The following is a 12,022-nucleotide window of genomic DNA, read 5'->3' as shown; positions in this document are numbered from 1 at the left end:
AGATTGAGCCAATAGGACAACACGCAAGGGCCCCATTGGGCCACATGGCCATTGGGACCAACGCGAGTAACGACAAACGAGCTCCTGGCCCGCCAGATCCTGCCCGTCCATCTCAGGCCACAACGGCGGCGATCGTGCCGCGTCAGGTCAACGGAAATGCTGCCGGGAAGCTGCTCGTGAAAACTTATCTTGCGCCGGCCGGCAAGGGCGAAACGGGCAGGCGTGCCCGCGCTGCCCGTGGCTGCCCGCGGGCTAGAGAGAGGGTGTGTATGCGTGTTGGTGCGTTCTTTCCCTTTTCTTTCTTTGTTTTTGCGTGGTTTTTGTACGAAGAGGGAAAGAGAGAGCGCGAGGGAGAGAAGAGAGAGAGAGAAGAGAGAGCTATGGAGCAACGATCGATCGCGGCAGTGGAGGACGCATCGAATAGGCGCCGCTTCGAGCTCTGGATTGTGGCGATCTGCATCATGTAAGCTACGCATGGGATTCCTCTGGCTTGGTGATCCCGCTGCTGTGAGCTCCAGGAGCTCCAAATCATGGATTCCCGCCCCAAGATCAAGCTCCCGCTGGATATTTCGCTTGGATCTACTCGATTCCCTCTCTTCCCCTGCTTTAGGCTCCTCGTCATGATCGCGCTCCCTCATTCACACTCTCCTCCTTGTCGTCTCCCCGGAGCTCTTCTCTCGCGCTCAATTGATCGCGCGCTCTCGTGCTAGGGCGAGCGTAGTCCCTCTCGCGGCGTAATTTCGCTCCCTCGCCAGGTTTGCCCGCCATGGCGTGGATTCTTGGTGCCTGACGCTGTGAGAAAAATCTGTGAATGCAGGAGCTTTCTGCGATGGAGATGGAAACTCGCAGCGTCGGCCAGCTCTTCCCCGCTGGCGCTCGAAAATTCGAGGCCTTCTCCCAGCACGGGTGGTCGCTTGCCGAGCCGGACTGGGCAAATGGGCTTCACAATCTAGCTAGAAATCACGACGGTGTCGCCAACAACGCCAATGGTTGGTTAGAAAATGGGAGAGGAAGAAACCCATTCCCCGCGGTTTCTCCGATAAATGGGCTCGCCCACTCTCTACCAAATATGCTCCAGCAAAGACGTAAGTTACTACTACTAAAATCATCTTTTTTTCTTACTCTGATCTTCTCTCTCTTTTTTTTTTTGCTATGCATGCAGTCAAACTGTCGGAACCGACGGTAGTCTCTGATCCGGATGCCGAGACTGAAACTGACGAGCTTTTCGGATCGATGCAAGAGCTCGAGTCACACGCTTTAGGCAGACTTCTTCCTGATGCCGAGGAGGATCTTTTAGCCGAGGTGGGCTATGCTTACGAGCGGAACAGTAACGAGGATGACTACGACATTTTCAACAGCGGGGGTGGACTGGAGCTGGAGGGTGATCCTTACTTGAACAACTATCAGATTGGTGGCAACACAGCCGCAGTGTTGGCCGGGGAACACCCCTACGGCGAGCATCCTTCGCGAACGCTTTTTGTGAGGAACATAAACAGTAACGTTGAAGATGCGGAGCTGCGAGCACTTTTTGAGGTAACGAAATCTTGTTTTACCTTTTCTTTGCTCATTTTGTGTCCTCTCCCTTTTCACCAGCAATATGGTGCCATTCGCACTTTGTATACCGCCTGTAAGCATCGGGGATTCGTGATGATTTCCTACTACGACATCCGAGCAGCCCGTACTGCAATGCGCGCCCTCCAGAACAAACCGCTCAGGCGTCGAAAGTTAGATATTCACTTTTCCATTCCGAAGGTATTGTGTAGCAATATACGGCATGGAACTAACACGGTCTCTTGCAGGATAACCCCTCAGATAAGGATGTTAACCAGGGCACTTTAGTGGTATTTAATCTCGACGCCTCAGTGACCAACGACGACCTTCGGCATATTTTTGGTGTTTATGGTGAGATCAAAGAGGTGAGTACAAGCTCTTGTACTAGACAGCCTTCTCACATGTGGATGATACTACGTCAGATACGTGAGACCCCACACAAGAAGCACCACAAGTTTATAGAGTTTTACGATGTCAGGGCAGCTGAAGCTGCCTTGAGAGCCTTGAACAGAAGCGACATCGCAGGAAAGCGTATAAAGCTGGAACCCAGTCGTCCCGGTGGTGCTCGAAGAAGGTAATGCGGTCGGCTACTGCAAGCATTGGAATCGATTTTTGAGATTTATTTTTCAGCCTAATGCAACAGCTCACTCAAGAGCTGGAGCAGGAAGAGTTTCGGTGTCAGCAACTTCAGGCATCATTGGGTGCTTCGCCTGCAGGTTTGTTTTATGCACGACGTTCTATTTATTTTATCTAACTGATTGCACTCCAGGGCATTCACCGCAGTGGAGTACTCCTATGAATAAGTTGAACGAGCGAGGCACTTTTGGTTCCTTGGGTATCAAGCCTCTAAACGTAAATGCTGGTTCGTTGCCTGCACGTGTGTCCTCTCCGCTACGAAACGGCATGTCCGCAAATCCTGATTCTTTCATACAACCGGAGCGGTCTGTTGGCCTTCGAATCCGTCAGCAATTTCCATCGTTACAGATTCCTGACCTCGACAGTCCAACACGGGTTCCACCCGGCTTTGGAAATTATGACGAGCTAGATGCTGGTACCCTTCAGAGGGCAGTCTCGAGCTTGTGTGACGTGCCGTCTCTCGAGCAATCATCCAGAGGTAAGTTTTCAGCAATCAAACAGTCATCGTGGACTGATCATGCCATTTTTATTTCTCTCCAGCTTTTGGAGTTCCTGCTTCGAGAAACGAGGACTTGTCATGGAACAGTTCGGGCTCGCTATACTCCGCGAATGCCATGTACCATACGGACGGGCATAGCCGAGCTGCAGATTATTCAGCAACATTTACCGAGCAGAGTCTGATGGATGGCCAGAATAGGTACTACTCTGACTTGGCCGAGAGATCAGCGTTAGGATGGCCAGGATCTCTCGGCGGCCTGAGAATGAATGGTTCTAAGGGGGCTGGCCTCACTCACGGCGGTTTGAACCTGGCTGCTATTGCTACATCGAAAGGATTGGTGGATTCTCCCAGGTTGGGTGTTATGTCACCACAACTTAGGCCCCGTTCCTTTCCAAATGGTGCGACTTTGGAAACTTTTAGCGACCGTTGTAGAAGCCGAAGAACCGACAGCACTTTGACTCTGGCAGAGAACAAAAAGTATCAGCTTGACTTGGAGCGTATTCTTCGCGGGGAAGACTTACGGACAACACTGATGATAAAAAACATACCAAACAAGTAAGTTCTCTTTCATTTTTACGAGGTTGAACTTTTCTGATCTGCTACTGAGTGTCTAGGTACACGTCGAAGATGCTGTTGTCAACAATTGACGAACATCATCGCGGTACCTATGATTTCATCTACTTACCTATTGATTTTAAGGTAATCGTATAACGAGAAATCCTTACATTCTTGCTGATTGTTGGTTCTCCTTTCAGAATAAGTGTAACGTGGGGTATGCTTTCATCAACATGATTGCACCTGTGCATATCGTCCCTTTCTTCAAGGTTTGACACCGTTGTTTTCTTCGTGCGCATTCTCATTCTCGATCTTACAGACCTTCAATGGAAAGAAGTGGGAGAAATTCAACAGCGAGAAGGTTGCTTCTCTGGCTTACGCTCGAATACAAGGCAAGGTTGCCCTCGTCGCACATTTCCAAAACTCAAGCCTCATGAACGAAGACAAGAGATGCCGTCCAATTCTGTTTCGTTCGGAAGGTCCCAACCTGGGCGATCCTGTAAGCAATACTGCGGAGACTTTTGTACATTCTAACTTTCTTTTTTGGATCTTGGCAGGAGCCATTCCCCGTTGGGTCTAACGTCAGAACTCGTCCGGGAAAAGAACGAAATGGCCTCTGCCATTTTGAAACCTCTAGCAGCAGCAGCTGCTCCAGCAAAGACGACGAGAATGACAACGGTGGCCAGAGTTCTTCGGACGTTGAGAAGGATTGAAATCAACACGACGAGGCAGGCAAGCGAGAAGCTGAGGTGGGAGGGAGTGTTTTTTTGGTGCAAGGTGTACATTTTTCTCGGGAGTATTTCGGTTTTGGAATAATTTTGGTGGTGCAGCGGCAGAAAGACAAGACACGACTGGTGCTGTATTATAGATCACATGACAGACAAATTGCTAACAGGCAGAGTGTATCGGCTGGATGGTTTTTTGCCAGTGCTTTCCTTTGACGTTGGGAAGGTTTTTTTTTCATACCAACGAAGACAGCTCAATGAAGAAAGCGGTGGGTAACTTGTATAAATCAAACAGAACCATAGAGTGGGATAAAAAAAGAAATCTGATTTTTGTAAGTTTTGTTTTCACAGTTAAAAGTGTATAATCTAAAATAACATCAATAACATACATAAAATAAATTATAGAAGTGTGAGATTAATGTTTTTGCCTTTAGGATATAAAATAGAATTTAATCCTATTTAATATAATATTCTTATTTTATTTATGATAAATTATTTATTTCTAAATTTGACATTAATAACATTATAATGAAGATTATTCTTGATTTCCTTTGAACTTGAACTCAAACATTAATTTTAAAATAAATATTAACAATTTATTTTTATTTTCCTCTTTATAGTGAATTAAGATTTTTATATCAAAAAATTCTTCAACAACTTTCAGTAGAGTATTCTAGATATTTCTATTCGCATATATCTAAAGTTTTTAAAAATTATATACTTAAAATTAATTTATGAGTGAGGCAAGCAACAATTGAAATCTATTTAGTAAAAATAAATATTTTATAAGCTACACAAATTTGGGATTTTTTAACCAATTTATAAAAATAAGGATCAAGGTTAAAAATATTAAATATTAAAAATATTACACTATAAAAAATAAAATTGTTATACCACTTTAATTTAGTTACAACTTTTCAAATATTAAACCCTACCCCCTAGAAGTTTTAAATTAGACGGTGTGATGGAGCACCACGTGCCAAGCCCCCGATTGACGGCCGTCAGTGAAGGGCAACGGACTAGTGGGATCTTACGGCCTGCAACGAAGCGCGAGCCCTAAGGCGCACAGGCCGGGAGACGCGAGCGCGATCCACCAGGTAGGCCGATATTTCCAATCTTTCCTCCCGGAAAATCCCTCGCCGCCGCGCGGCGCTCTAGCTGAGATCCTTCCTCCTGGCCGTGGCAGGGGTGAGCATGGATCAGAGCTCGCAGAACGAATCGCAGTACGCCGGGCAGGGAATGGCGGCCGCTGGGGCTCCTCCGGGCATGGCGCTAGGTCAGATCGCGGCGGGGCAGCCAGCGGGGGGATTCCCAGCGCCGGGGATGAGCTACCAGCATTTGCAGCAGCAGCAGCAGCGGCAGATGCAAGAGTTTTGGATGGGGCAGATGCAAGAGGTCCAGGAGGTGATGGATTTCAAGACGCACAGCCTGCCCCTGGCGCGCATCAAGAAGATCATGAAGGCGGACGAGGACGTGAGGATGATCTCGGGCGAGGCGCCCGTGCTCTTCGCCAAGGCGTGCGAGATGTTCATCCTGGAGCTGACGCTGCGCGCGTGGATGCACACCGAGGAGAACAAGCGGCGGACGCTCCAGAAGAACGACATCGCGGCGGCGGTCACTCGCACGGACATCTTCGATTTCCTGGTGGACATCGTGCCGCGCGAGGATGTCAAGGACGAGGCGCTGGGTGTCTCGCGATCAGCGCTGCCGATCGGAGCTCCGGACATGCAGTACTACATGATTCCTGGGCAGACTCCTCCGGGGGTGATTGGAAGGCCGGCCATTCCAATGGATCCAGCGCTCTACGCGCAGCAGCAGCGGCCGCCAATGCAGTACATGGCGTCGCCGCAGCAGCAGCAGCAGCAGCAGTGGCAGCCGGATCAACAGGCCCAAGCCCAGCAATCGCAGGCTCAAGGCCAGCAATCCACGGCCTCGGATGGCGAGCAGTGAAGCGACTCCACACCATCCATGCCAAGTTCCAAGTTCTTCCAGGCGAGTGGTGATGGTGGTCCTCTCTCTTTTCTCGTGTTTTTGATCGACGTTCTTTCTTCCTTGCAGGTAGAGCGAGCGTCAAGTTCCAGAGAGTTGTAAGTTCTTTCGAGAGTCACAGGAGCTTGAGAAGAAGATCACAACGAAAAACTTCCATCTAGGATAGGAATAGATCTCTCAGGTTTGATCCAAAGTTCTAGCGTTTAGTTTGTTCGCTCTCACGAGGAGATAAAAGTTTGCTCCCGAGAATTTGGGGTTTTAGGGTTTATGGTACTTGGGGTAGGGTTTCGTCTTGGCGCAGCGAATCGAGCTCGTCCTGGCGCGCCTTCCCGGTGGTCAGGAATCGAAATGTCTCCTGGTACATTCTTCTCCACAGCTTGTTCGCGATCGGCCTCTGCGCCAAGCGAGAGGTTAGAAATCTCTCGAGAATTTCTCGATTTCCTACCTCGTTTGGGTGGATCATCGCGTGCGGGACTTCCAGCTCGCGGCGATATGTGTAATGCAGGTGTGGCACTCCATCTGGGACAGTAGCAACGGGAGAATTTTTCCGCAGTGTTGAAGATCAAAGCATCCTACCGGAGGAGATGGATTTTAGTCTTTGCGCGAATTTCTCCTGCGTTGGAAGGTCGGCCGAGTCTTCGTTTGCGGTGAAGAGTAGCAAGGTAGCGACTTTCTTTGCGAGGTTATCTATGTTGGATTGGCTGACGCGAGTCCCACACAGGTCGATTGCCACAAGGCATCCCACTGTGAACTGGAGCGACGGCTCCCATCCGGTTTCTTTCACGTCCAGCGGGCCGATCGCCAGAGCAAATTCTCTCCTCGCATCATCCATTGTCTGGCCAGAAAATCGATCGATCATTAGTAAGTTTGTTCTTTCTTCTTTTGTTTCGAAGCCTAAGTATCCTCCTACCTTGAGGAGCGGGGCGTACGCTACGACTTTCGAGATTGTGTCTGGATAAGTGTTGGCGAGATGCAACGCAGTGGCTCCTCCCATCGAGATGCCTATCGCGAAGATCGGGCCTGGCAGAGCACGCACTTCTTCTAGTCGCTGCTCGGCTTCCGTGAAGTAGTCCAAGTGGCTCGACTCGAAAAACCTGGCAGCCAAGTGGTTAGTTCATTTTGGAGGTGAAGAGCCGCGCTCACAGACCTCTGGAAATCCTGGCTACAGTCACCTTGGTCGAGGGCAGCGATCATATCAGACATTTCGGGGGAAAGCGAGCGAACTCGCTGCATGGTGTCTTCCGCCTGGGAGGACAATCACGAAGAACACAGGCCAGCAAACTGTCAGCAGGATGAAAACGTTATAGCAGAAGGCTTACAGAGATATATAGCTCCTTGGCCAGGACCGGATCCTTGAGGAAGTTTTGCCGGATCTTCTCTTTCAGTTCCGGCTTGAGATCGACCTGGGTGGAGATGAAAGTAAAGAGCGAACTTTAAGATGTGTCACCTGCGGCCAGTTTAGAGTCGGATTTCCGAGATAGTGGCGAGCAAGGCAAGGCTGGTAGACATTGAAGCCATTGTCAAACAGGTAGTCCGCGAGCAACTGGCACTGCTGTGGAGATTGCCCGAATCCGTGAAAGACGAGAGCGGTTCCATAGACGAGGTCTCCTGGCTCGTGCAGCGAGTAGCAAGGCTCGGCTGCGTCTCGTCTGTGGGGATTCGACTCGACGCTTTGGAGGAACTTGTCCATGGCTGTTTTGGCCTGGAATTCTCGCGGGAGGTGAGACTTTGAGGATTCTAAGAGTGTTGAGATTCTCACCTTGGCGATGTGATCTTTGGACAGGGTGTGACATCTTTGTATTTCAAGCTGATTTCGTGCTTCTGCGCCGCAAAACAAGGGGAAGAAGCGGGCTCGAGCTGCAACCGGCATGATTAAAGTGACACTTGGGGTATGGACAAACAGTTTCCTGTGCTGTGAAAGTGAGTTTGTGGGATTTCAACAGGCCAGCTGGATAGCATGTTCGGTTCTCAGGTACCAAGTACTACAAATATCCATGCATGAAAATGGTTACACATTGTTTAGGCTCTCATATTGTATATCTTGAGGGGCCTTGGAATATTCTCGGAATATAGGTTTACACAAATTTGAGAAAGCTTTATACATAGCCACCTTTTGTAAACTTTAAAATGAAAAGGGTATAAAATGGAGCCCTTGTTGGTTAGGGCTTACAGATGGGGCGATACGCGGAGAGGCCCTTTTGGAGGTGCGATGGCGACGGAGCCCCGGCGACGAGCAGCATGGTGGACGCCATTTGTGGGTACGTGAAGAGGTTCCTGGCGCTGGACGGCGATGCCAAAGCATGGGCGCTGGACGTGTACGCGCAGCGCGACGCCATGGCCGACTTCCTGTTCCAGGTGAACAAGCTGGAGCTGGAAGGCTTTGATACCCGGGATGAAACACTCCACGCCCTGGAGCAGCTCCAAGTGGACTTGGACGACAAAGTGGTGGCTCCGGACGAGAGATTGGAACAAGTCCGCTGCCTGTCCCGAGCATTCAACAAGACATGGTGGCTCCAGGATCAGGAGGAGGCTCCCAGCGTCAACAACTACAATCTCAGGCAGTCACACGAGCTGCTTATGGAGTCGGGCAGGCCGGACATCGCGGGCTTGTTTCGGTCTGGCAGCGAGGTTGCAATGACGATCACGAGCAGCGGAAGGCAGCACTTCTACGCGGATGCCTGGGCAATCCGGCCGAAGCTGTCCAAGTTGGTGAGCAAGACCAACGCGGATCTGCAGCGGCTCTTCAAGGAGGAGAGGACGACAATCAGCTGCAAGACGGTGGAGCAGCTCCTGGTGCTGGCCTCAGAATTCTTCTACAAGTTTGAGTGCGTCCATCCGTTTGTGGATGGGAATGGGCGATGCGGGAGGATGATGCTGGCCTACTTGCTTCGCAGCGTGGCTGTGTTCCCCAACGTCTTGTTCGCTGCTGCTGCTGGTGGCGCTGGCCGCCACCACGACTTTGTGAACCGGGATGTCTACCTCAAGTGCTTCGAGAGTGCTCGCGAGGACGACGACGATCCCAGGGACCCGACTGCTCTTATCATCGAGGGGGTCTACTTCGGTTGGCAGAGGTTCTTTGCGGCCCTTGAGTCGTGGCAGGACAGCAATGAGTAGCTACTCATTTGAGCTCAAAATTTTTACTGTAGGGAAAGAACAACAATAGGACGTTTGCCTGTCTTTGAGAGCGACGAGCTTTCAGATCAAATGCCGGTTTTCTCCATCATTTAAGCTTGCTTTGTGACTTCTCCGTCTGCCAATGTTGCAAGAAAAGTGATAAGGAAAATCTGTCTCTACATCGATCACCTGCTCCAAGTGGTGCCACGGAGCCAAGCCTGGCTCTCGGCATACCGAATCGTTTCCAGTGACCAGAAGGCTACTCCAAAGAAACTCGCCACAATTAGTGTGACCAATAAGAAGCTTTGTCATTGAAAATCCAAGAAATGAGTTTAAGCAGAGATTCTTGGGCCAGCCAACACAGTGCTCAGGGCCAGCGACCAGGGCTTGCCAAGCATGCTGCCAATACTACTTGATGAACATCAACCCCAAGTGGCTTAGAGTGTACCACTCAATGGGGAATAAGCATTGACAAATCTTAGCAAAGCTACAAAGCGGTCCAACACATGGGTGGACTAGGGAACTCAAGGTCACAGTTATTTTGAGTGCAAGATATATGAAAAGTTGCATCAAGAATGAACCACTCCTCTAACTTTACGTTGACAACCTTAGAGTTCCTATGTAATCAACTCTTGAGCATACTAGAACCAAGAGTATAAATTGCCCAGCAAACCCTGGGCAGTTGACAAAAGCAAATCTATCGTGCACTCATTGACACCAAGGTCAAATTTGCATCACAAGAGTCCCCAGACAACTTGCCAGTGGTGTGGCAATGGACTTTGGAGATCAAGGCTCAGAATTTTGCTTGTTGGGAGGAACACTATACATGAGAACAGCTCAACTGTGCTGCTTGACAGAAGCTAAAGTTCCAGACTCTCAAAGTCTTCACCCTTATAATGGTCATTTGGGGGGATCAACAATGGTGGTTTCTATTGGCCTGTCATTTTCAAGGCAATGCATGACTTGCCAACAGTTCAATCCTCAAAGCAACATTCTCCCTTTCAGTTCATTACCTTTTCAAAGTCCATTCTACACTTGCCCAATATCTCCAGCATCTTACACAGCCACTGTTACTTGTTGTTTGCAATGAATTTCTTCACTATGTAGGTGGAGGCTGTGGCTCTCAAGACAGCAGATTAGCATTTTACAGCAAAGATCTTGTATGATTCTATCATGTGTTAGTTTAGTATCCACACAACTTTAATCTACACAAGTGCCTATGCTTAAAACATTGTACCACTGTATCCTTTGTAAACATTTGGGAAATTTGTGCAAATGCCAAATATCATTTTAAAAATGATAGGTGGTAATCATTGTAAAGTGATTAAATTGATGGTACAAATCATTTGTATAATTAATAATTCGAGAATTAGCAACAAAAGTAAAACTATGCATCATGAATGTTATTATCAATTGAATGTGATTATTTAGTCTTGGCGATTGGTGTAAATGGTGAGTAGTAATTGGTATAATAGTTACAATGGCCTTTCTTCTTTGTAAAATTATTATTGGAACTCTTGGAGGTTGGAATTTTGTTGGATTAAAAAAAATGAGAACTACTTTAAGTAATAAAAGCAATGAGTTTAATCTTGAGTTTGAGATTTTACTACTAGTGTTCCTTTTCCTTGAGAGATTAACACATCTCTTTAGAAATAAGCTAACCTTATAAATTCTGGTTATGCAAAGAGTTTTATATTGCCCTATGTCAAATGAGTACTAACATTTGTTGATGTTTATAAAAGGTTATTTTGCATAATGGAAGTGCTTATCTGTATATATATATATATATGAAATTTAAATATATTATTACAATGAATCCTTAGAATTTTAGGGTATATAAAAGGCCACTAAAAACCATCACATTTTTCAATTAGCTTTTAAGGGAAGAGAAATAAATGGTATTGGCACAAATTCAATTCTTATTAATTCAATGCCCTTCAATGTGACAACAAAGAAACTACCAATCAGTGAGAAGAAGGTTAATATATTGCTCACCTAGACTTATACCCATCAAGGAGGGCAGCCCAATTTGCAAAATCTCTCAAAATCTCTCTTGTATAAATCTCCCTTGGGCAGTGCCATATCATACTGTACTCTGTGTACTCACGTTTTTATTTGGCCCGTAGGTGTTCGGCTAGTCATTTGTGATGATCAAGGCCAAAGTCATTCTGGCTATGATACTACAGCAGTTCTCTTTCCAGCTTTCACCAAACTACCGCCATAATCCTGCAATGAAGTTTGTAAAATGTGATGCATCTTCATAGCATTAAAAGTTTTAAAGTTATGTTCGTTGAAATAGTCCGAATTGAAAATACTCAGATAATCTTGATCATGAATAGCATGCTGTGAACGTCCTTGGATCCCACCAGGTTGAGGTTGCTTTTTATGCGGTGGATATTTTTCCCGGATGGCTGGCAAGATCGAGGCATGTATATGTCCTCCCTAACTGGGTTATGAAATGCTGGCCTCAATTCTTGTCAAAGTGTGTAACACTACAATGATCTATTGCAACATCATAATAGATTGCATTTTTTTTAAAGAAATATGAAGGATGTTTCTCTGCCAAGCCCTGCTGCGAGCTGCTCGGATAATACATATTTTGGCATAGCACCAAAATCTTTAATACATAGTTTGGCAAATGCCACACAGCCCTAAATGATGCTAAACGCCCCCATGACAGAACTGGATGGGCACGTCGAATAGATAACACCAATGCCTTTCATATATGAGCTGGGGCTTGCATATCCAAAGAACGAGACTATGTTGCCTGGTGCTGTTTCGAAGAAAGTGCCACTCGTCGAAGTACCAAATGGACCATATGGTTTGGTTGCACTGGTTCTCATGTTCTTGACATGCACAGTCAGCGAAACAACAGCTTCTCCCGCCCAACCAGCACCGCATGTTTTGTCTGTTCCAGTTGTACCCGATACCTTGTAAATGTACTCATCCGAGC

General features: G+C 47.5%; 3 protein-coding genes and 1 long non-coding RNA gene across 5 annotated transcripts; 3 read left to right on the top strand and 1 right to left on the bottom strand.

The window, feature by feature from the left end:
* Positions 1 to 312: 312 nt before the first annotated feature.
* Positions 313 to 4,373, top strand: LOC9660659 (protein MEI2-like 2). The gene is made up of 13 exons (XM_002969559.2): positions 313 to 755; positions 818 to 1,085; positions 1,163 to 1,533; positions 1,594 to 1,752; positions 1,800 to 1,916; positions 1,974 to 2,125; positions 2,182 to 2,267; positions 2,321 to 2,665; positions 2,728 to 3,241; positions 3,301 to 3,385; positions 3,442 to 3,510; positions 3,561 to 3,740; positions 3,799 to 4,373. The coding sequence occupies exons 2-13, from the start codon at positions 830 to 832 to the stop codon at positions 3,952 to 3,954; spliced, it is 2,490 nt and encodes an 829-aa protein (XP_002969605.1). The 5' UTR covers positions 313 to 755; positions 818 to 829; the 3' UTR covers positions 3,955 to 4,373.
* A 590-nt stretch (positions 4,374 to 4,963) lies between these two features.
* LOC9659762 (nuclear transcription factor Y subunit C-2) lies at positions 4,964 to 6,104 on the top strand. Its single transcript, XM_024674223.1, has 3 exons — positions 4,964 to 5,063; positions 5,153 to 5,958; positions 6,025 to 6,104. Exon 2 carries the CDS (start codon positions 5,161 to 5,163, stop codon positions 5,914 to 5,916), a length of 756 nt encoding a protein of 251 aa, XP_024529991.1. The 5' UTR covers positions 4,964 to 5,063; positions 5,153 to 5,160; the 3' UTR covers positions 5,917 to 5,958; positions 6,025 to 6,104.
* A 9-nt stretch (positions 6,105 to 6,113) lies between these two features.
* On the bottom strand, positions 6,114 to 7,838 carry LOC9660658. The gene is made up of 8 exons (XM_002969337.2): positions 7,715 to 7,838; positions 7,403 to 7,657; positions 7,275 to 7,358; positions 7,103 to 7,200; positions 6,866 to 7,049; positions 6,532 to 6,790; positions 6,401 to 6,474; positions 6,114 to 6,349 (listed from the first exon to the last, which is right to left on the bottom strand). The coding sequence occupies exons 1-8, from the start codon at positions 7,823 to 7,825 to the stop codon at positions 6,221 to 6,223; spliced, it is 1,194 nt and encodes a 397-aa protein (XP_002969383.1). The 5' UTR covers positions 7,826 to 7,838; the 3' UTR covers positions 6,114 to 6,220.
* On the top strand, positions 7,584 to 8,048 carry LOC112346114. 2 transcript variants are annotated; one of them, XR_002992285.1, is made up of 3 exons: positions 7,584 to 7,675; positions 7,739 to 7,844; positions 7,899 to 8,048. It is a non-coding gene; the product is annotated as an uncharacterized LOC112346114 (long non-coding RNA). The 2 variants fall into 2 exon arrangements; XR_002992284.1 differs by having other exon boundaries at positions 7,739 to 8,048.
* Positions 8,049 to 12,022: the final 3,974 nt, after the last annotated feature.

This window comes from Selaginella moellendorffii, unplaced genomic scaffold (genome assembly GCF_000143415.4).
Source record: "Selaginella moellendorffii unplaced genomic scaffold, v1.0 SELMOscaffold_12, whole genome shotgun sequence".
Taxonomy (NCBI): domain Eukaryota; kingdom Viridiplantae; phylum Streptophyta; class Lycopodiopsida; order Selaginellales; family Selaginellaceae; genus Selaginella; species Selaginella moellendorffii.
This window is presented reverse-complemented; position numbering and strand designations above follow the sequence as displayed.